At 34.8% G+C, this 23,531-nt stretch overlaps 4 protein-coding genes across 5 annotated transcripts; 2 read left to right on the top strand and 2 right to left on the bottom strand.

The window, feature by feature from the left end:
- The first annotated feature begins 157 nt into the window (after window positions 1–157).
- On the top strand, window positions 158–5,539 carry LOC124306918 (small G protein signaling modulator 3 homolog). Its single transcript, XM_046768085.1, has 15 exons — window positions 158–556; window positions 949–1,133; window positions 1,197–1,295; window positions 1,649–1,812; window positions 1,935–2,145; window positions 2,235–2,365; window positions 2,483–2,716; window positions 2,833–2,927; window positions 3,081–3,226; window positions 3,347–3,444; window positions 3,536–3,715; window positions 3,784–3,894; window positions 4,059–4,369; window positions 4,452–4,612; window positions 4,727–5,539. The coding sequence occupies exons 1-15, from the start codon at window positions 488–490 to the stop codon at window positions 4,917–4,919; spliced, it is 2,388 nt and encodes a 795-aa protein (XP_046624041.1). The 5' UTR covers window positions 158–487; the 3' UTR covers window positions 4,920–5,539.
- A 781-nt stretch (window positions 5,540–6,320) lies between these two features.
- Window positions 6,321–8,566, bottom strand: LOC124307970 (glycerate kinase-like). Its single transcript, XM_046770221.1, has 2 exons — window positions 8,298–8,566; window positions 6,321–8,039 (listed from the first exon to the last, which is right to left on the bottom strand). The coding sequence occupies exons 1-2, from the start codon at window positions 8,301–8,303 to the stop codon at window positions 6,321–6,323; spliced, it is 1,725 nt and encodes a 574-aa protein (XP_046626177.1). The 5' UTR covers window positions 8,304–8,566.
- A 20-nt stretch (window positions 8,567–8,586) lies between these two features.
- On the top strand, window positions 8,587–9,843 carry LOC124306914 (succinate dehydrogenase assembly factor 4, mitochondrial-like). 2 transcript variants are annotated; one of them, XM_046768083.1, is made up of 3 exons: window positions 8,587–8,870; window positions 8,943–9,047; window positions 9,116–9,843. In XM_046768083.1, exons 1-3 carry the CDS (start codon window positions 8,822–8,824, stop codon window positions 9,283–9,285), a joined length of 324 nt encoding a protein of 107 aa, XP_046624039.1. In that variant the 5' UTR covers window positions 8,587–8,821; the 3' UTR covers window positions 9,286–9,843. The 2 variants fall into 2 exon arrangements, with proteins under 2 accessions (XP_046624039.1, XP_046624040.1); XM_046768084.1 differs by having other exon boundaries at window positions 8,587–8,874.
- LOC124306904 (protein polybromo-1) lies at window positions 9,621–23,201 on the bottom strand. The gene is made up of 27 exons (XM_046768059.1): window positions 23,087–23,201; window positions 22,720–22,834; window positions 22,042–22,287; window positions 21,709–21,837; window positions 21,461–21,640; window positions 20,810–21,254; window positions 20,520–20,632; window positions 20,273–20,371; window positions 20,143–20,205; window positions 19,809–19,961; window positions 19,571–19,738; window positions 19,289–19,455; window positions 18,862–19,156; window positions 18,574–18,779; window positions 18,086–18,425; window positions 17,396–17,983; window positions 16,889–17,046; window positions 16,603–16,775; window positions 16,231–16,403; window positions 16,003–16,074; window positions 14,475–14,663; window positions 14,123–14,245; window positions 12,361–12,607; window positions 11,989–12,139; window positions 11,771–11,820; window positions 11,566–11,683; window positions 9,621–11,478 (listed from the first exon to the last, which is right to left on the bottom strand). Exons 2-27 carry the CDS (start codon window positions 22,822–22,824, stop codon window positions 11,262–11,264), a joined length of 4,968 nt encoding a protein of 1,655 aa, XP_046624015.1. The 5' UTR covers window positions 22,825–22,834; window positions 23,087–23,201; the 3' UTR covers window positions 9,621–11,261.
- Between the last annotated feature and the right edge of the window lie 330 nt (window positions 23,202–23,531).

Below are 23,531 nucleotides of genomic sequence, written 5' to 3'. Positions count from 1 at the left end.
GGTGATATCCAACGAGCCGCTAGTCGCTCGCGCGCTTCTGCTTTTTATACCTGCTACTCGACACATGCGTCGTGCAAAACGCATGCGCCGCGCAGCGTCCGGCTCCCCACACACCCACCCGATCAAAGATAAGCGTCTTTGGGGCCCTTCATTCTATGCGCTGCGTCTGGCCTTATTTATCTGTCAAACATTATACTACAAGTATGTACGTAGGACACACACATGACATAAATATGTGTTAGATGGTGTGTTGAAAACGTACACACATTCGCGAGTAGCGTGACGAGATTACGTACTTATATGTATATGTATACATACCAATGCGAATATGTATGTACTGTCATTCGTGGATCATTAAGTGTGAGAACCAGACTACTCCACGATTCTTCAACAAATCATAATTTAGTTGAATCACGATTTAGCGAGATTTCGTTCTGAAATCGTTAACTTTAATCGGCGTTTTCAAATACTTTGCTATTTCTTTGATATGGAAATCGCGAAATCACTTTTTAATGTGCGCGATCACGAAGGTTATGTTGGCAAAGAAGATTACAATGTAAGTGTATTCCGTTTTTTGTCACATGCGACTACGGAGTTCCAAATTCTCGTAAAATAAATACCATCTGTTATATCACTCCTTTGCAACGGATTTTTCGTTACAATTTAATCCCAATTCCTAATATTGAATCAAATTTTCCTCACTCCATTATTGCAGTATTCTCAAATCCTCCTGGAGTAGGCAAACACAATCTTATCGTTATGTCAAATTCTTACTTTTCAGCACAGAATGTGACCAATGAACCTAAAATTGCTGGCTACAAACAAAATTACAATTTCACCCATCAAATGGCATTTGAGAAACATATGAGAAACATTTGAAATATAGGGTTTATAAAAACCAGATATAATTTTATGAACTGTAATGAATAATATAATCAAATTTTGTAGAAAAAATTAGAAGCTGGAATATCCGATGATGAATATGAATTGGAGAATGGTGACTTTAATGAGGCTGCGGCATTGTCACCTGCACCGGGAGGTTCATTTTCTGCCCTGACAACGTCCATGTGGCCTCAGGACATTCTGGCAAAATTAAATCAACCAGAAGATCCCAATTTGCAACCAGAATATAGGTAACATATTAAGTTATTGTATTGTGCTTCATGTCTAATGATCCCTGTATCTTTTTGTGACAGATTCGATGAGTTTGGATTTAGGGTTGAGGAAGAAGATGGGCCAGAACAAAATTCAAAAAAACTTTTGGGCGTGCCATTTGTGGAGGACCCTCAGCATCGGTAACAATTTGATAAACAGTACCAGATTAATTTGTGGAGAATGCTACAGAGTTTTGATAAAGTGCATAATAAATGTGGAATGATTTCGAAAGTTTGTTCATCAAGCCCTAGACATTCTTCACTTTGCAGCAATTTACCAATTGCTAAGCTATTCTACACCCTGAATGTGTTCAACAGTCTTTAAAAAATGTCTATCAATCATTTCCTACTTATGTGAAAATAATTGCATCCATGGAGAAATTAATTTTAACACTGTAATAAATATTTATGTCTGGACATAGAAATTAAGATAATAGTTTAGAATAATAGAATATTCTTGTCCTTGGAACTTATGTATGGAACCTTACATGTAGATTACAGTGGGTGGCACATTTAGAATTTACTCATAACAAGGAAATATCTGAAGTATCTTGGCAAGATGTTGACCAACGATTACCACGCACGGATAAATTGCGGGAAATGGTATGTCGTGGTATTCCGCACTCACTGCGACCTCAAATGTGGATGCGTATGTCCGGTAATGAATAAAATAATATTTTGGACACAATCAATTTAACATTGGTTATAAACTGTGTAGCGCCAAGAGTGCATTGGCTAAATTCCTACCAGTGTTCAATGAGTTACCTTTCAAATTTTCAGGAGCACTTCAGAAGAAAACCGCATCAGAAATCAGTTATCAAGATATAGTGAAAGCTTCGAGTAATGACGCGTTGATGACTAGCAAGCAAATAGAAAAAGATTTGCTGAGGACTATGCCAGCAAATGCTTGCTTCAGCCACCTCAACAGTACCGGCATACCACGTTTACGGCGAGTAATGCGTGGCCTGGCCTGGTTGTATCCTGATATAGGGTGAAGATTATTTCCATTTCAGACGCTTGCAATCAGTTTGCCAGGATATTTTACAGTTGTTAATTGAATTACTATTCATTCATGTGTAGGTATTGTCAAGGTACAGGAATGATGGCTGCTTCTTTACTATTGTTACTCGAAGAAGAGGATGCTTTTTGGATGATGGCGACAATAGTTGAAGATCTGTTACCGTCTTCTTACTACTCTTCTACGCTATTGGGTAAACAAAAATTCATTTTCAACTGCACACACGTTCATGAACATGAAATTATAGATAACACATCAGAAACTCACTCGTATTCATAACACTCATTCACCTTTTAATTTTACTTTTCAGGAATACAAGCCGATCAACGAGTACTCAGGACATTGATAGCAAGTTTCCTACCTGATTTGGATGTTGTTCTTGCTCAACACGATATAGAACTGAGTCTGATTTCCTTACATTGGTTTTTAACTTTGTTTGCCTCTGTTGTGCATATGAAAATCCTGCTACGTATCTGGGACCTCTTCTTCTTCGATGGATCAATAGTCTTATTTCAAATCACATTGGGAATGTTGAAAATTAAAGGTAGGCAGCGAAATCTCCAATCGGTATTCCTGCTCCGATTTTCCTTGATTGTAACTGGAATTTACACAATGTTTAATGTACCAAAAATGAAAATTGCAATCACAATTTTTTTTCAGAAACGGATCTTAAGCAATTAGAAAATTCTGCACAGATATTCAACGCTTTATCTGATATACCAGGGGATATTGATGATGTAGATCAGTTGCTGGAGGTAAATGGTAATCAGATGAATTTAAAGTTAACAACTTGGGTGCACAAAATATATAAGTGATATTACCAGTACATTGATATTGAAACCAGAGTATCAGTAGTTTTTTCTTAATTATATTTTTAGACTCATGCTGTCAATCAAATCATATTTCAGGTTTCCTTGGACGTCGGAGGTTCTTTAACAGATGTTCTAGTCGAAACTCACAGACGTCGACATTTAGCATACTTAATGGCTGATCAAGGAGGTCTAGTTGGAAACCCTGATGCTGCTCCAAATCTCCCCAAACAACATCTTAATAGGTATGTGATTAAAAACTTTCACTTTATGTTAAGAAAACACCAATATAATTATTTCCATAGCACACTTGCCCTTCTTCCAAATAAGATAACACTCTTGATTCAAATTAATTAATTTAACAGACGGCACATGAAAAGAAACAAGGGTATGCTGCACACGTTTTTATTTGGCGACGATAATGGCGAAGATGACTCTAAATGTAAAAATATCCGTCAAACAGGTATGTAAACAATCATGGCAGAAGTCAAGTTTTTCAATATAAATTTATAGGATATATTTCTTGTTCAAAAATAATTTTTCCCATTTGACAGAGATCCTAGTTGACCTACGAGAAGCTGTTCTACAAGTTGCTAGACACTTCATCAACGTTGACCCTAAGCTAAGCAACATCACGCTTGTCGCAGATTACAACATGGAAAGCCATGCTGAGGATCACGATAATTACGTCAATGTATCTCGTACGCGTAAAAGACGAGCCAAAGCATTACTAGGTATTGAAATTTTTCACTAACCGTTAATCCGTTATGAAAAGTCAATTTCACTGATAATTTTATAACAGATTTCGAAAGACATGACGATGATGAATTGGGCTTTCGAAAGAATGATATTATCACAATTATCAGTCAGAAGGATGAGCACTGCTGGGTTGGAGAACTAAATGGTTTACGAGGTAGCTAATTTCTTAGTTTTTGTATTTTAAATTTATTACCACTGGCACACTTTAAAACTGGATTATTTCTTGAATGTATCATCAATTTCTCTTATCGAATTTTTTGATCAAATAAGCAGATGTTTTAAACGTTTGTGATATTACGAGTAACAATGTAATTGCAGGTTGGTTCCCAGCTAAATTTGTTGAATTGCTCGATGAGAGAAGTAAACAATACACTTGTGCTGGCGATGACGCCGTTAGCGAAGCAGTAACCGATTTAGTAAGAGGTAGTCTCTGCCCAGCAGTAAAAGCTGTACTGGAACATGGGATGCGAAGACCCTCTTTCTTAGGTGGGCCTTGTCACCCGTGGTTGTTCATTGAGGAAGCATCAAACCGAGAAGTAGAAAAAGATTTCAATTCCGTCTACAGTAGGTTGGTTCTTTGTAAGACTTACAGGCTGGATGAGGATGGGAAAGTTCTTACACCTGAAGAGGTATACTGATAAATTTAACTTATAAATAATAAACACCACATTGTGGTAATATTAAACAAAAATATAACTGATTTTATTTTAGTTACTTTATCGATGTGTACAGTCAGTTAACTTAACACACGACAATGCCCATGCTCAAATGGATGTCAAACTTCGTTCTTTAATTTGTCTTGGACTGAATGAACAAGTGTTACATCTATGGCTTGAAGTACTGTGCTCATGCGTTGAAGTCGTCCAAAAATGGTGAGCAATAGTTATTTTCGCACCACCTCTGTCTAAAAGTAGAGCAGAATAAAATATTGCTAATTTCTAAAATACAAACCATAAATTTCTCATTCTACTTTGTACTTTGTGCAGGTATCAGCCATGGAGCTTTATTAATAGCCCAGGATGGGTGCAAATAAAATGCGAGTTAAGAATACTAAGTCAATTTGCATTCAACTTGAACCCTGATTGGGAACTTCCTCCAAAAAAAGAACAATCTCAGCCTCTGAAGGATGGCGTCAGAGACATGCTCGTCAAACATCACCTTTTCAGTTGGGACTTGTAGTTGTTAAGTGTGAAAAGTTTCTCTTGTATGTACCTCGACTGAATTAACGATGAAACAGGCAGTCATAGCACACATTTTTCATAATAACTCGATTTCACGAATAGTCTTTTTTTCGTCATGGTGAGAAGTATATTCAATTCCACGAGATACAGGCACAAATTTGAACAGTGGTGGAATTGTTCCAATAATTTCCTGGCTTGATATTCCTAATTGATTTTATTGACCATTTTTTCATAGTTGAAATTAAATTAACCAACATTAACTGCCCAGACTGTGCATTGAATGTCTTGGCTTAGTTTGAAGTCGAATACAATGTGGAAAAACTGATCACCAATGTGACTAGCATACAAAAATTGCATAACAGATCGATTAGCAAATTTATATTTATACATGTAGCACCATGAGAATATTGCGCGTTCCTAGTAGAGTTCTAGAACCATTTATCATGTGTCTGCAAAAGTGGCATCAGAATGTAACATATGTAAATAAGTGATTTTAAAAACTGCGCCACATATTTAGTTTTATTAATACCAATCATGTATTTATTAACTTTGAAACAGAACTTTATTTACCCGTCCATCGGTGCAATTACTATGCTTGAAATAAAGTAATTAATTATACAGTATGTATTTTGAAAGCCTAATTGTTGAAGTATCCCGATATAAATATTTGTACATTTTACTCGATATATTAACCCTTCAATAGGCATTTATATTTTTAATAACAACTTGTAGGTAAAGATATGTGCTGATACAAAGTAAAAAATTATCATTAGAGTATTCCGTATATATATATGTATATATATATATATATATATATATAGTTTTAAACTCAATAAATTATTTGATTCGAAAATTGAACTGAATATATGTATGCAAATATATGTATATTATCAATAATACACTAGACTTCTATATTTTGCATCAATTTTCGAAACAAATAATTTATTGAATTTAAAACTTCTATATACATTCTCTATATTTATGTGGAATTTGGCTTACAAATAAATGGCAATTTTTTTCCCACAAGGAATTTTAAGTTCTGCCTTTCTTATAATATTTTTAACTCTTTTTCTTACAGCCTACCTCCTTGCACGGTAATATATTCTGATAGACAACTTTAACTAATTTCTCCATATTGATTTTAGAAATATGAAAATAATAGTAATTCGGAAGCATTGATGTGTATACTGCCCAATTTTTAGGTTTTAATTTATTGTATAATTTCTTTGTAGAAATTAGGTTTACATGACTATGCCTAATGACATTTTGCCATAGTATTTCACAATGGTTCAGCCAAGAAACAATAACTAAACGTAATGCGTCTTTAGCATTATCCTTAAAATGCTTAATCAACTATGATCTGTAAAAATGACTGTAGCTGTAAACTGTAAAAAATAATCTATTCTTTAATTGATTTGGTGCAACAAGACTCTGCCAGATTTGGGTCCAAGACTTTCAAATTTAGTAATTTTATATCTTTTGCAGAATTTGCAACTATTCTACACCTTTCAAACCCATCTACACCTACCAAAGATTCTAAGTTATGTTCTTCAAGCGGATCCGGGCATTTGGATTCAATCTCAAAATCTAGTCGACACCCGCATTCCTGTTTTGTTATACAAATGATATGCAAATCCATAACATTTGTGCCCGTCAGACCAGTTTTCAATAAATCTTTGCCCTTTTTGAAGTTGGTATAAAAATTGTATGAGTCATTATTTTCTATAACATTTTCAGGGATCAACTTTTCCAGTGCTCCAAGTTTCAATGCTAGTGCATCACATTTGTCATTAGTCAGTTCATCGTTTTTAGTCTGGTTCTCAGTACCGGAATGGTATCTAATTTTTTCCCCTGCCATTACTTGTGTTTCTGCTTTCTGTTCATTCATTCTTTCTACCATTGCTTGATGTAGTTGAACGCGTAATTTGTTACGCAGATCATGAACAATAGGTCCGATTGCTGGATAACCAAATGCTCCAGCAGCATCAGTGGGTCCATCTTGCCCATCTGTTCCTCCACTCAGCATAACCACATCGTATTTCGATAATCGCGGGCTTTCTTGCACATTTTCCAACCAATCGAGAGCAAAACGAAGCGCAAGTTCTTGATTACGACCACCGACACCACTTCCTTGTACAATTACTGTTGGTTCACCACCTCCAATTAACATAATTCCCTTCCCTGTAGCTTCTTCAATGATGTTATAGATTTCATCAACTTTTTCTGCAGGCAAAGCCAGGATTGGATCTTTCTTGATGATATCAAAAAACGTTTCTCTATCTAGTGATTTGTCTAGCACCATACACATTAAATTAACTACCCTAACGTAAGCAGAGCTAACATCACTGACATTGCCCTCTATATCACTTCGTAACAGGATCGGACTGAAACCTTTCTTAAGCGCCTGACTCTTTGCTGCTTCTACCGCGATTGAATTATTTCCAATAATTATGTTCTTCACATGCCTAAACTCATCATTTTCATCTAATAAAAATTTACTATCCACATCTTTAGATGTCAAAACAGATTTTATATTCCAATTCAGATCGTCGAATAGTTCATATTTTTTCAAAATACTAATTACCTCTTCCGGTGATTTTGGGCTATATACCGTTGGACCACTAGCTATTTCAGCAATAGGATCACCAACAATATCAGACAATATCAAACTGATAACAGAAGCAGGATAAGCAATCCGAGCTAATCCTCCTCCCTTGATCATGGATAATTTTTTGCGAACAATATTCAATTCCTTAATATCTGCACCAGCTTGTTGTAGTTTTTTACAAAATTCTTGCTTCTCCTTCAATTCAAGCTGTGGTCTAGGCATGCAAAGGAGGGCTGATCCTCCGCCTGATATTAATACTATTAAAGTATCGTTTTCTTTGAGTCCCTCAACCAAGTCCATGATGTCGTCTGTAGTCGATAGACTTTCCGCATCAGGCTGGTTGTCTTTTGCTCCTTCTCGATATTCCACAGGTCCACCAATATTTGGAAAGTTTGTAAAATCTTGTACTTTCCAGATTGTTTCTTTCGACCCTTTTGGCACACTGATTATTCCCTTCTTCAAACGATTTCCAAGGACCTTCTCAATTCCTGGCACCATGTTCATTACAGCCTTACCAAATCCAATCAAATATACATTGCTACTAATTCGGAACATTTGGTCCGCAACAAAAAGATTGTTGTCTGAGAGTTTAATTTGATTTTCAATTAGCATACGTGGAAGCACAGCTTGAACACCACTGAGAAAAATTTCCCTCATATCTTTTCTCATTTTTTCTAGCGGTGTCCTAACTTTAGTTGACATATTGAAAATGAAATTTATCTTTGAATTTTTTAATTTCAAGAGGTTATTTCTAAAAACGGAACTTACACTCATTATTCGCCGAATGGTAATTGTTTCAGAAAATCAACATCAAACTTACATGCGTTGACTGTTTATGCGTATAATTCACTTATCCAAACAGAAATACTTCTCATCAAACTCAAGCTTGTTTCACGACCATCTCTGTACTACACCAGCATTATATAAATAACCTGATAAGGATTATCGCAGTCACGATACCAATTTTCTAGTGCATTGACCTGAAAATACAAATGTGACGTCACCACACTCAGGGTCTACATACATATACTAGATGGTTCGGTATTTTGATTAATCATAGACATCCTAAATAGTTGCTATCTCGCACGGCGTGCTTTGACGGCGAAGCATACGTGGTGCACGTTCTAGATGGGTTATACTTCTGTAATTTCTGGCGAAGATTTTGCTTCTTTCTACCTCCGTCAGTACCTCCATGGTCCGTGCTTATATCGTGAACTTGTCGTAGAAATCGTAAAGGGTACAGTATCAAATAGTGGAATAAATATCATTATTTTCTTAATCCAACCAACAACATGAGCCAATTCAAAAGATTAGCTACCCGAGTGAACAACTTTTATAATGGCAAGTATGTGTTTTTGTGTCCAAAAATACGAAGGTCTACAAAACGAACTAACCTTGTGTAATGTTAAATAGTGGGATCGACCACCAGATTGTCATCGACTGGGAAAACAGGCTCAGATGAGGAAAGCCTTAGGATGCAAGAGTTTAAGAAAAAACTCAGAGAACGCACTCCCATAGGTAAGTACTGGATTGTTAAATATTTCTAATTTCCAGTTACAAATCGATTTTTTGAATAAATTGTACAGGTAAACTGGAGGATCTAGAGGCAGGTAAACATCCATACCAAGAAAAGGAACCCTTAGAACCCCATCCTAATAATACAAACCCAACAACTGGAGAAGTCGGTGGACCTCGCGGTCCTGAACCTACTCGTTATGGAGATTGGGAACGAAAAGGACGAGTATCAGACTTTTAGCAATAAAATAATTTTTACAAAGAAATTGTAAAAATGCACAGAATAGTTACTGTACAAACCTACCTATCAAAGAAATATGAATTCCATTGCATTGTGAGAATAAATTAGATTCAAGCAACATTCTTATATCTTCACACACGCATGAAAACATTTGATTGGGATTGCACACTTACTCTGAAGTGCATATATATGAAGTTGGGCACGAGTTACTTATTGTATATTTGCTCGTATCCTAGATAACTGAAACTTTGTTTTGTTTCTTTGATTGGGTCAAAGTAATTACACCTCTCTTACATTTGTGGGATTAATTTTCAAACTATTTTTGCGTTCTCTCCAATTTAATATGCTGCCTACAAGAATGAATTTCAGTAGAGCAGCTGTATGGCAACAAGTTAGAAGCATTAGCAAAAGTAAATTGGCATGTCATTATATTGATGCGGTGACCACTAAGAACATTCAATTATGAGTTATCAAAAAAATTGCGATAACTGTAATACAAAATTGTAAAATATATCTTTTTCGACTCAATGTAAATAAATGCTAATGACTAAAATTTTACTCTGTATTTGAAGGCTGAGCATCATCAATTTTTGTAAATCATGTTGGTAATAACGAATAATAATCACTTACAATTAGGCAGAATAAACATGACTGTGGGAATTTCTCCATCGGATAAAGAAAATCGAAACAGTAAGGTTGTGCCATCCGAGCGCATGCAAGCATTTCGTAAAAAGCTCAAGTTGGAGCCAATTCCAAGTACGATATGGACTAGGTTTCTATGAAATACGTAATTACATACTGATAATTTCAATAGTAATAATTCTAAAATTTGAATTTAAAAATAGTGATTTATTGTAATGGATTATTTTCGATAAATATTATCCAGCACAGATAGTAAGTCAACTGCAACAGTAAATAATTAAATGAGGATGAAGTTCATAGTTAAAATTTCCACAAACGGTGATCTTACACTAATTAATGATACAAAATTTATTGGTCGAATTGAAAAACATACGACTTCAATGTCCTTTATATTATATCACGTTGAATCTAATGTCGGTTCAAAGTTTAGTTCCTGTGTTAAAAAATTAACAACAATCATGATATAATGTTATAGATACTGTAAATAAGAATCAATTTTTAATAAAATTTTCATATAATGTAAAAAAGCTCTGTCATAACAGAAAAAAATGTAATTCTGCAGGAGTATCCCCAGGCATGAGATTCATTGACCTCATGCTTGTAAAAACAAATCCAAGCACTGGAGAGGTAATTAGTGATGCCGAGAAGGATCCAACAAAATGGGGTGATTGGCAAAACGGAGGTCGAGTATCCGATTTTTGAGATGAGGAGTTAAGATTTAGATATTATTTGTTCGAAGTATTATTTGATTGATACATATAAATGTATATCCAAAGTTCAAGTACAAATAACAATCTCAATCTTTGATATAAAAAAGTCACTGCCAATCGTAGGTTTAATTGTATCTATGTATGTACCTACATTATAGTACTTGTGACAAACGACTTATAATTCTACTGCTACTTCATATGGTGACACCTGTCAACGTTAGATGAATCAACTTCCGAATTAAATAATTCATGCCGTAAAAAGTATAGCCCCTTCTACGGTTTTCTGTTAACGTATATTCAAATTTGAAAGTTGTATGTGATTGCCAAGTCGATATTCTTTTCCTCCAGCATACAAATAAAATTGTCCAAGTTTGGTCAGCATTTATACAGTGACATAAAAAGACATAATTGTAATTGAAAAACATACCTATTGGTTGAACAATAAATTACTTACAAAATTTTTCAATGCTAAGACCTTGTGATTTGGCACTTGGCTATACTGATAATTAGCTATTATGGATATTAGTTTATTAGCATCTAGTGTTGACAGGCATGAAAATAGTCATTTGTGTTTCAGTACATAATCATTGGGCAGTATTATATGTTGATGTATTGATGTATGAACTATAACGATTTGTTAATGGCCAGTACGTCGCGCATCATCATATCTCTGAGTGTCCATAAGGCATTGACAACATTCCCGTGATTACCTACACCGTTACCTAGCCACTCTGCGGGCAACTTGGCAACATCTGGAATTTGTGTGTTTTCGGCATTGGCGTTCATTTGCTTATCCCAATTTGATATATAACGATTTTCAGTGTTCAGACCTTCGATATATCTGGAAAAACGAAATATTTGAAAACTTTCTATTGAAAACAAAGGAAAAAAAATCTCTAGCAATAATTTTATTTTAATATACATGTACCTCAAATAAGCGTCAGAATGCAACACACGGCTTGGTCGAGGTGGTACCGTAATAAATACTGGTTCTGGCTGTTTAACAGTAGGGATAACACTTGTTTGTGTTGCAGCTGCTAAGGTTTCTGTAGTAAAGTTATAATTATATATATAATTGAGTTAAAAATACTTAATTACACATGCAATTTGAAATATAGAATAATCTTTCTTACCAGTTTCCATTGGCGGAAGTATTGTTGGACCCTTGGAAGCCATATAGTTTCTGGAACATTGATAAACAATAACTTCAATCATGAAATATCATGTGTAGACATAAGCAGCTTTACTAAGAGTAGTTTTTTGACACGAATCGGTGATTTATCAGGAATTATACAATTTTCTACAGTCAAGTTTAGTAATACTATAAAAATAGAATTCAGATAATGCTTACTTGCTCCTTTCTGCCGGAGGAACAACTCGTCCATTGCTTTTAAGAATGTGAACTTCTTTGACGTGCCTTGCAAGTCGCTGTACACTTGGGAATGGAGGCACAGATTTTTTTGTCCTGCCACATCCACGCCACTGGCATTGAAACTCAACATCTGTGATACAAAATCAATTGCATCACCCAGAATATCATAACATTTACTATTATTACGAATTTATTACTGGAGACATTAGTTTTTACCAGGGAATTTCATTATTACAGTTTGAAAATAAAAAAACTAACAGGTTTGCAAAGCAAACATTTGAATATGTTGAAATAAATATAATACTTCAAGGTGTAAGCTACTAGGATTTAAAAAAAAAATTGAAAACATACCAGCACTAGCATTTGCAAAAGATGCCTGCACATGACCATTTTGTTCAGCGATACAGTGATCAATGCAGTCAGTCATGTCTTCAAATTGCCAGTCACATCCATCCCAGCAACATTCAAAAACCTGGTCAGGCTGTTGACCGACCCCTACGATAGTGACTGGTTTGCTACCAGTTTGTCCTCCATCTTCGTTCATTTTGATTGCTCGTTCTTCCCATGCCTGCTTCTCTCCAGCAGGCAGCTTCCTCCACTATAAAGTAAAATGCCACGCTAGTCTAGTTTCCATTTTTTGTAATATATTGAGGTTTTTCCAGTGATCTTGCAGCTAAAAATTATGTATTGAGCTGACTTATTAGTCGATAGGAGTAAACCACCAGAAAAACCTACGAGGCTTCAAAGAAGATGTGTCCATACGTACCTTTCAAGTTTATTTCAGTACAATACAAGAAAATTAATCATGAATTTTTGTTCAACTGCAATTTCACTGGGAATTTGATTGCTTTATTACAATGGTGAGAATGCATCAAGATCTACTATCATCGGCATGATCATAGCGTAAATATTCTTCTTCTTTTTAAGTGAGAAACTGATAGAATTTCCCAGAACCATTAATAATTTGACAGCAATTTCCCTATATTTAATGAAATATAAACTCAATATGACGACCTTAGAGAGTGAGCACCGCATGATTCGTACAATATAAATGGCTTTAGAAGAGCCACTAGTCGCATACAGATGGAGTATAATAGTCATTGAATGGATAATGCTAAATGGCATAAGAAATATAACTTTAGAGCAGTGGAAGTGAATGATCTAGAAACCATGAAATTGAGCTAAAAAAAATAGATAGATGGACGTCTAGAAATTCTAAGGATACAACCATATTGCACCTAATTGAACCCTCCAGCTGTTCTTTGTATGTAACCTTTGCAAGAAAACACAAACCTGTTTAATTCAAGCCTATACATCATAATTCTTAATTTCGCAAGCAGCACATCATTTGCTGAAGTAGCTATTTGCACATAATTAATTGTGAACTTCTTATAGAAATAAATCTCAATAACAGAGTAATTTTATAATATGTAATACACATTCGATCAAATTTAAACTTATTATCTTGAAGTTAATAAAATCGATATCTGTATTAGTACGACTATTGACCATTCAGAAGGCATTTAAATGTAATATGAATACTAAATAATGTCAAGATGATGAGGTAACTCAATGTAAAGTGAAGATACCAATTTAAAAAGATCAGAATTCCAATTGATCTGCAATTACAAGTCAACATTCGACCAGTGCATGATCAGGTCCCACATAAATGACAGATATAAATTCTAATGCTACAATTTTTTAGTCCCGTTTAAGAAATAATAGTATGCCTTCTTTAATAATACTGTAGAACCATTCGTAAAATAATCGAGTAATACTTCTCTAGAAAGTACAAAAATCCAATGCCTTATAAATGGTACAGGCATACTTTACGTTGAATAATTATCAGCATCATGCACAGCATTCAATCAGATAATCAATTTTGAGAAGTATTCCATCAGGATTAGATTTGAGTTGATACTTGGGTCTGTTTGTAACTATATATGAAATTAAAAATATTATTGTTATGTATATTCAAAGAAAATTTTTTTTATCCGGAATAAATGCAGTTACAGCCAGCTCGGTCACCATATTATAGTTAAAAGTATAAATGACATCTTCTTTAGAATCCTCTGAACAAACCAAAAACCAATAATAAAAAATAAATAAGTACCTCGTTGCCAACAATTCTGCTAATCTCCCCAAACGACGATTCGGGATTGTTTTGTGTAATCTGCGTTCGCATTTTACTCGAATACAAAATATAGCCCGTAACTAATTTCTTACCAGTGGCTTTCTAAACAGAAGAAAACACAAATTATAATGTCACCGTCTTACAAATAAACATTGCTTGGTACACCTTTTAAGGGAAACATAACTATTCGTCGATCTAAGTATATAAGAAAACAATTAAATAGTGCAAAACGAAAAAATATGCTGGCATATTTCTGTAAATGAAAATAATATGAAATTAAGAATATAATAGATAAAAAATCATTAGGCTAGTGATTCTGTACACAGTGTACCTTTTTTGCAGAAACAGGTGTCTGAACGTTTGTAAGGATCGGTTGAGCTTCAGCAGAGCCAACGGACGGCGGTCCGCCGGCATCCATGCTGTCCTCCCCAACTCCTACACCAACTCCTATTCCAACTCCTAATCCGACTCCCATGTTTAATACATCGGACTCCAGTTTCGGCAGTAATGGTGATGCTTCCTATACCATTTACGTTATATTATCTTAAATTATCTATTGCCATGAGCTATTTTTGTAACCAGAAATTTAATCCGTGTTCAATGGGTTCTAAAAGTTTTTTTTTTATCAGTTCTCTCCAAACAGATGTTTTAATTCAGGATAAGGAGTAATTAGATAAATGCAGCATTATTTGATTACCATTATTTTTGATGCACATTATGTATATCTAAATGTCAAAGTTAAAGCCATATCACTGTAATACTCGAAGGTAGACAAATTTTATCCAAAATGATGAGACTTAATGGTGGATTAATTACTCGGAAAATTTATATAACCTGTGTGAAAACAATATATAAACTGATTGCACTGCTTAAGAGAATCCATAGATTTCAATCTAAGCACACATTAACGTGGAAAATTGATAATATGCGTATTATTGTAAATACTAAGAGTTCATTTCAAAATATCAATTATAAAACTCAATCAACTTGTAATGTTAAAGACGCCTTTGAAGTACTCTATTGATATAAAAGTCTGCATTTGCAGTATCATTATTACACGGAAACACGGGAATTGACTGAATTTCGAAGTGGTTGAAAGTTCGAGACTAGACAACAACGCAAGTTACACAGTATTTCCTTAAACCCGACTTATCAACTCATGCGTATAATCTTCATCTCTTATTGAAGTAGAATATTATGTCATCAATAAGTTGTTGTTATAGCTTTCAAGGTGTCCTAGAAATCCAAGGTATGTACAGTTAGTATCTATTATTTGAATAGACAAATGTGATTTGTGAATATTAAATTTTCATTAAGAAACGTCAAATGGAAATTGTCACTAAATTTTGATAGAAAAATCTATCGTAATGTAACTTAGACATATGCTAACAGATATGAATATTTACACAGTTGAGTAAAATTAGAGAAACAAACATTGCGAGTAATAAAAAACAAAAATGCAAATATGCCGGCATGAAAAGAGAAACATGCATAAACACAGAATAATGTATAATCATGCTATAGACATGTCAGGACACCATATTTTTTGGCATAATCCGATGCCACAGTCTACATTTCTTTAAAGAAATATTATTCTAGCGATTAAATTTAGTCAACATTTGTTTCAGTGAGATAATTTTCTTACACAGGCTCCAAATGTTCTTCATTGGAACTTCAGTTTAATTAACTAAAAATTGAAAACTTTATGGATCTGTATGGAAATCAGTGTAATAATTTAAATCTCTCGATAGCATGAGCTTATAATTTTACTCTGTGGCAGAACAAAAGAGAAACATGCACATATTTAAAAATCTTTCGTCTATTATCTACCACGCTGTATTAACTCAGTTATTAATTACCATTTCAAAATGAGCTGTGGCAGGTATAACTGCCTTGACTTGGATTTGAGCCTGAGCCACCTCACTTGGCACCTATAACACACATGTCACATGCAAAGCCATATAGATCTGAAGTTAGTTGCGGACATACAAATATTTAAAGTTCCACAGTTTCAATACTCTCATAATTACTAATGTGCATATAATTTGTAAAAATTTAATTATATGCTATTCAAAACGATTATTTACTTTGGGTGGATTAATTGGCCTCCGAAAGAAATAGATTTCGTCGTCCGTCACTACTGAACTATGATTGAATTTCTTCAATCCTTCTGGGCCAAGCTTTCTCATTAAATTTTTCACTTCATCATATGTAGATTCACATATAAAAACGTCATCTTCTGGAATTTCTGTTGGTCTACCTATTTCATGATAGTAATGGAGATCTCATTAAAAATATTCAATATTAGTGAATAATACATCAATACTAAAGTAATAATAATATTAATGACAAAAAATTCAACATTTGCCTCAAGAATGAATATTGATCAGTCATTCAACGTTACTGTTGCACCTTGGTTTTGCCAGTAGATGGTACAAGCAAATTAAAGGAATACTTACTACATACATATTCCCCGTAATCAAGTACAGCACATTTGCCAACGATCGCAACTATCGGATGTGTTCCATCCACGGTAGATAGGAACAATTCTTGTTTGTAAAATAATTTTGTAGGAGCATGCGGAATTTCTGAGGGCATTAAAAGCCATGGACCTTTGAAAAAACACTTTCCACTGAAAAATGTTAAATGTACTTCAGAATTCTCCAGAGACTGGCATGTTTGTTATACATATATATGTGTCCGTGATCATTAATGATATTATAGGCGCAAATATAACATACTCACTCTTTTGTCGACCATAGAGCATCGACTTGTGAGATTTGCTGTCTACCTCCATCCGTTGCCACATAAACAAAGTCACCCGTTTTGATAGGTCCCACGCAAGTATTATACTGTTCATAATATGTATTTTCTGTGTCGTCTGGATTGAACGTTATCACATTCTGTAATGTGAGTTAGATTAGATAAGGTTGTATGGATACGTGTCTAAATTGAAGCATGAAATTCGTCAGGTTGCATAAGATAAATTTATGTAGCAACAATCCTGTTGCAAAGATCAATATTTTTCAATTCATTGTAATGTTGTGTGTAAAACTTATTCAATTTTTATAAAAAAGTTGTTGGTTGCAGATGAGTAATAATTTTCCAAATGCAAACAAGACATCATAAAGATAAATGAAGATAAATGACCAAAGCCACTTTGTTGATAAGAGCTCTCTCAGTAAAACTTACTACGCTTAAAAATTGAATTATGTATTCTAAATTGGAATTCAGTTAATCCAAGTCTCTTACCGGTTTTTCTTTTTCAATTAGCTTCTCGCCTTCTTCGAGTTCTGCTATTTCTTCTTTATGTTTTTCAAGACGTTCTTTGTACACAGAAACGACACGTTTAGGCTCTAAAGGTCTTTCCCTAGGAACTAATTTCAGATGATCCGGATCAAAGTTCCACACCTTGATTTTTTTAAATGCTCGCGCCTTTGTGGAATACCGTGATTCGCATACATACACATCTTTTTCAGGGAAACCTTCAGGCCGCATTCTAAAATAATCTTTTACACTCAAGACACAGCATCGTCCTGCAACTTTGGACAATGGTACTGCAAGGTGGGAATCACTTTTGAATAACTCTTTCTCTATGAACTTCCTTGAGGCAACATGGTACGTTTCACTTGGTCGATAAAATATATTTCCATACAACATTTGTTGACCCTCTGCATTAGTCCATAGACGTTCTATCCGTATAACACTCAATTCCATGCCTCGCTCTGTGGGCTCTACATACGCAAAATCACCAGCTCTGTAAACTTCCTGGTTGAAACTCATAGTTGCACCTCCATCGCCAATGCTATTACCACCAACACTGCTAGCATTACCGACATCCTAAACGTAATCCACAGTTAATATTAATTATCTTTCATTGTCTCACCTACATATCAAAAGTAGCAATTCCAAGATTTAGGACAATTGGAAAAGGGTATTCACCTTGACATCAACAGCATCGCAGCTCTCTTCTTCTTGCGGTAGCGCTAACTCCTGTTGGAGTTTGGTACGTTTTAAGTCAGCAACTTGAGCAGAGAGATCTAAAAGCGTATAGTTAAGAGCTGGTGAGTGCAAGAGATCTCCGCTGCGAGTAACGTCATCCCGTGTTCGCAGGAAAAATGCTTGGAGCTCTACACTATCCTCGAAAGGCTGAGAATCGCTACGGGATAGTCTCCGCGCTCTCTCCAAACACGAAAAGACATCTTCTTGAAATCTATCCAATCGTTTGTAAACTCCTCTATCCAACCGACGCTTTATCAAATCCAAAGACAGTCCTCTCACCCTGTTAAGAAGTACGTTATCAATTCCAAATACTGCAGCATTAAGACAACAATTCAGTTATCTTCCTAATCTACTTCTACGTAGGTTGAATACTTTAATGAAAAAAAAAAACTGTTAAAGGAAGAACTGTTTATTAAAGTTTTCAATACTTCTTTCCATCAACCATATCATGCTCAGGGAGTTCAGCCATTGAATCCGAATAGCATCGGCCTTCTTCATCCTGGTGGTTATATAATGCTGTGAATATAGTGGCTAATATTTCTTGGACAGCAGCTGCTACATCAGGAACACTTTCATCATCTTCACTCAGCTGTACTTTAGTTTGGAGCACTAATCGCTGTAGAATCAGTGCATCCTGTACCATAAGTGATTTAGTTAACAAAGGAAAATTGAATATGAAAAATAAGAATATAATAACAGATACAAAATGTTCAAACCTTGTAAATCTGAGAGTCCGGTTCATTATACTTGCAAGCATTGTCAAACATGAGAATGAAATCTGATACTAAGTCATCCAGATTATCATATCCATTATTTTTTAAAGATGAGGCAATCTTTTCCATGTTCATTGGTTGTTTGATAACTTCATAGTAATCAGGATACTCATTTTTATTTGGAAGTTTCATGAATATTTGGGACAACTGTCTGCCCTTAGCATCGTGATAGTCTTTTATTGTATCGTACATTGTTCGTAATTTTTGCACATGCAACGGTACAACTTTCTTTGGCCTTCTATAAAAACCCAAGAAATATTTTCAACTTTGGAAAAGGATTCCACCATACAATAAAATCATTAGGTATGATAATAAGTAGTAAATTCATTGGTGTGACCTGTTATAGTACAAAATTTCCAAAGCTACTCACCCTACATTCCTTGTCGGTGTAGATGCTGCAGATTTCACTGGTTTAACCAATTCTGGTAAGGGTCCCAGCTCTTTTACTTTATCCATCAAAACCTTTTCCAATACATTTGCATCTTCATATATAAGAGACCCTTCTTCATTATATTGGCGGCAATTATTAAACATCAACTATAAATATCGTTAATGAGCTCTCGCATGTTGTAAGTATTAAAAATTTTACTTTGAATATTTACGTGAAACGAAAGTAACTGCTAATACAAAGTGTAAATAGCGTATTGCTCACCTTGAAATCCGCAATTAATTCGTTTTCATTCTGATACTTTTCAGCCTTGATATTTGCTTCAATACCCAACATATCAATGGGCTCCTGAATAATTTGATAATAATCTGGATATAATTTTTTTGATGGTTTTTCCATAAACATAAGCATAGGCTGCCTACCATCTTCACACTGAAATTTCACCAATCATGTATTACATTAATTGTCAGAAATATGAACACGAGAAATTGGAATTACTTACAACGTATTCCATCACACACTTTACAAGAACATGCAGTCTCTTTTTTAATGGCACATTGTCCTTATATTTTCCCCGAGTCAAAACATTTGATGCACGCTTAATCAGTTTGGGTTGCTGCAAGTTATTCTCTGAATCACTGTCTGATTCTGAATCCTAGAAGAATTGGTTTAAATTATATCAGGTTAACTAGATCTATTTCATAGATGAGATAGAAATTAAAAAATAATATGAATTTGAAAACAGATTAAATCATCTTTTTCAATTTGGCCAACTATCAACTTACAACTGATTTAAAAAATATGGTTTAATCATAAGAAAAAAAATTAATTTTTACCTGATCAAATTCAAGAAGTTCCTGTACCTTCTCTTGCATAATTTTCTGTAACTTGGCGGCACACTATGAAAACATATAATTTTATTTCCTGCTTATTTCAATCAAACAGATTTCTGCAATGCAAATTTACCTTGTACAAACGAGAGGTATGGACGTTATACTTTTTAGCATTTTCAAACATGATATTCATATCACCCGCAACCTCACTGACAGTGCCATATTCCCCCTTCTATGAAAGAAATCCATATATGTATGTAAGTTGAACAAACTAATATGTGTCAGCTCATTTATTGATGTTTTTGCATATCAAATCATCAGTCGATACATGCATTGGAATTGTAAGAAATGTTCCTTTTACATGGGTTTTTGTATCTCACCTTTATTTTAGTCCGTATTTGATATAGTGATATTGGATTTTTTATTGCTTTGTAATAATCAGGATATAATCGTTTAGATGGTAATTTCCAATAGTATTCACTCATCCGGACGCCTGTAGATCCAAAATAAAATATTGTCTAATTCACCACTTTCACTCATATAAATGAATATCACATACATAAATAAGTTAATTTACTAGCAAAAGATTTTCAATCAAGAAACCTATATTCACAACTCGAGGTTAATTTTTAAAGATATTATACCTTTATTGAAACAAAACGAAACACACCTTGACTGTTTGGGGCAGTTTTTATGGTCTGAAATAACTGCCACTGTGGATTGTCAGACTCTTCTCCGTCATTAGCTTCCTCCTCTTCGTCGTCACTTTCATCTTCATCTTCATCTGCAAGTGCAGCAGTCACTGCTACAAGGGACTGGCCAGCACTTCTTCCTCTTTTACTTCTAGTAGAAGTTGCAGTAGAAGTGAGCTTTGGTACCATACCAGTAGCGCTAGATTCCTGTTTTTTAGCTGCAGAAACGATTATCTTTTTCAACATTTTAGCATCCTTGTATATTTGAGAACCTGGTTCGTTAAACTGACAAGCATTGCGACACATGAGCATGAGATCTCTTTCCATTTCAATCAGTCCAGCATATGCTCCTTCTTGAATCCGGCGTGCGATTGTCTTCAAATCCACTGGATTCTCAATTATCTCATAATACTCAGGGTACAGCTGCAAATTAAATTTCACACTATTCAATTTCAGGTAATTTATGAAGCAGTAAAATGTGTATTTCTATTGCAATTTTCATGGCGCGTAATGGAACATCACAATTCTCATATTGCAACCACATTTGTTGACTATACAAGAAAATGAAAAATTCAAATAGACATAAAATTTGTAACAACAAAATTGGAATGTTCAGTGAAAATACAAACTTTCTTGGAAGGTTTCAATTGAAATGGAATATGTAGTGGTCTGTTATTGTCTTGTGGATTTGTTGCAGCCATGACCGCAGCGAACAAATCCTCGTATGGTTGCATAGACTCTTCATCAGGGTTGGTAGAGCTTTCAGAAGTGTCCTCAGCGTCATCCTGACGAGTTGTTACTTTCCGTGCCTGATAAAGGACATATTAATATTAAGCTTCTTGTATATATAACTCACGTGTTTTTTGCATTATCTTACCAGTCTGCCAACCTTAAGAATTATTTTCCCCTTTGGTTCAGAATCCTCATATTCTTCCATTATCCGATTTTTAGTATTCAGACATAATTCCCACAATTCCGTTGCATCTTTGTACTCTGGAGAAGTCCGCTGGACAAAATGTCAAAAGTTACCGCATTATTATATCTATATCAATAAACAGGATAAACTGTAACTATGAGCAGTTTTACCTTACAGGCAATCAAAATGTAAATCGATTGCTTAGCTCTAGGTAATAAATCAATCTTTCTTCTAATTCATTGCTTTTAACCATCAAATTCAATTACGAGTTGTTGATTTGGAAAAAATACATACCATGTAAAAAGCTTTAGCGTTATTAACCATAAGTTGAATGTCAGCTGCCAAATCATCCATATCTCGATATTCATCGGTTTTGAGCTTTTGCTGAACTTTCAACAAATCAATGGGATTTGTAACAACTTCGTAATAACCAGGTTCCTGTCTGCGTTTTGGTACGCGAATAAAAGCATCACACAACAGTGTTCCGTCTTCTCTTTTTTGATTACGAAGAACATCATATAGCTGCTGGCAAAGATCACTCTGCAATGATAAATCTCTGATTGAAATTCGGCTAATCCAACCTATAATACAACGGCATCGCATATTCAAACTGGAATCCAACTTTACAAGAAGCAAGATATCAATGGAAAGTGTTGAATGAATACAGCTAAATTCGATGATATAATTACTAGAAAGGGAAGCAATATTTCTACCAAGTTGCAAGTATGTTTGTGTGAAAGTTTCACAAAGATATTTCTGTGATTTCATTTGTCTTTCGCAGATGGATCAACTTGCATTTACAAGGTTTCCGAATTTGAAATTATTTTAAGTATATCTTCAGAACCATATCTACAACAATCTGCCGACCATTGTAAGTTTTTTCCCATTCTATTATATTAGTATGAATTGAATCAATAAGTTATTGTTTATAGATTGCGTCCGTAATATCAGAAAATGACAGGGCAATGTTACCGGATCTAATTTTCGTCGTCGTTTCGTTGGTTCCGGTTGTACGTCGTCGGGATCATCCTCAGTACCACGACTCGCAACGGACGAAGTTCGACGGCGTTTATTCATCGTTGTGAGCCTGAAAATCGTAAAGAAATATTGTTTATTTTTACGCCGCATGACGCCATGTTAAATACAGTAGACCATGTACACTATGCATCTTACATTAGATGCAGGAATGTGATCCAAAGCTAGTCGAATTAATGGATTAAAAAAATAACAAAATCAAGCTGAGTTTATCGCTCTACACTTACCGGATCCTGAAGTATTGATTTATAACTTAATTGCATGTGGAAGTAAATCTAAGGCAACTTTAAGTAACGTTACTTGCCTGAGTTTACAAGGTTTACAAATAGAGAGGTGACCACCATGCCTGCCGCAATATCTACTTCCTGATCAGAATCAAGATTTCCTATCCAAGCTTACATCCACGGGATAGATTTGTCGAGGTGCTAGACACGTGAGGGGAAACCCACTGAAATATTTATAATACATTTCAGTTGTAAAACCGAGGTAGCGGCCATATTACGTTGTGTGCTACATCACGAAAGTTACGGCCAGACTGTATGAAACTGAATAGAACCACCGTAACGGGAATTCGTAGATTAAAAAAATTGAATAACAAGTTACTGGTATCAAGAACAGTAGGTTAGCATTGAATAACCAAGCTAATAACTACATCATTTCACTATTCCCACGTCCGTGGTTCTGATTCTGAGTTTCTGTAGAGTCTAGCCAGTGATGTGGACCAGTGCTTCGTTAACTAACTAGTGTTG

This window comes from Neodiprion virginianus, chromosome 6 (genome assembly GCF_021901495.1).
Source record: "Neodiprion virginianus isolate iyNeoVirg1 chromosome 6, iyNeoVirg1.1, whole genome shotgun sequence".
NCBI classification, from domain to species: domain Eukaryota; kingdom Metazoa; phylum Arthropoda; class Insecta; order Hymenoptera; family Diprionidae; genus Neodiprion; species Neodiprion virginianus.
This window is presented reverse-complemented; position numbering and strand designations above follow the sequence as displayed.

What these genes read in the sequence shown, in the direction of transcription:
- LOC124306918 (XM_046768085.1), top strand. Translation starts at nt 488, where the DNA reads ATGGAAATCGCGAAATCACTTTTTAATGTGCGCGATCACGAAGGTTAT. An exon ending in CTACTCTTCTACGCTATTGG is followed by an intron (nt 2,366 to 2,482) that starts GTAAACAAAAAT and finishes TTTACTTTTCAG; the next exon opens with GAATACAAGCCGATCAACGA. An exon ending in AAGTTCTTACACCTGAAGAG is followed by an intron (nt 4,370 to 4,451) that starts GTATACTGATAA and finishes ATTTTATTTTAG; the next exon opens with TTACTTTATCGATGTGTACA.
- LOC124306914 (XM_046768083.1), top strand. Translation starts at nt 8,822, where the DNA reads ATGAGCCAATTCAAAAGATTAGCTACCCGAGTGAACAACTTTTATAAT. An exon ending in AGTGAACAACTTTTATAATG is followed by an intron (nt 8,871 to 8,942) that starts GCAAGTATGTGT and finishes AATGTTAAATAG; the next exon opens with TGGGATCGACCACCAGATTG. An exon ending in CAGAGAACGCACTCCCATAG is followed by an intron (nt 9,048 to 9,115) that starts GTAAGTACTGGA and finishes TAAATTGTACAG; the next exon opens with GTAAACTGGAGGATCTAGAG.
- LOC124306904 (XM_046768059.1), bottom strand. Translation starts at nt 22,824, where the DNA reads ATGAATAAACGCCGTCGAACTTCGTCCGTTGCGAGTCGTGGTACTGAG. An exon ending in ACGCTAAAGCTTTTTACATG is followed by an intron (nt 21,838 to 22,041) that starts GTATGTATTTTT and finishes CATTTTGTCCAG; the next exon opens with CGGACTTCTCCAGAGTACAA. An exon ending in ATACCTCTCGTTTGTACAAG is followed by an intron (nt 20,206 to 20,272) that starts GTAAATTTGCAT and finishes ATGTTTTCATAG; the next exon opens with TGTGCCGCCAAGTTACAGAA.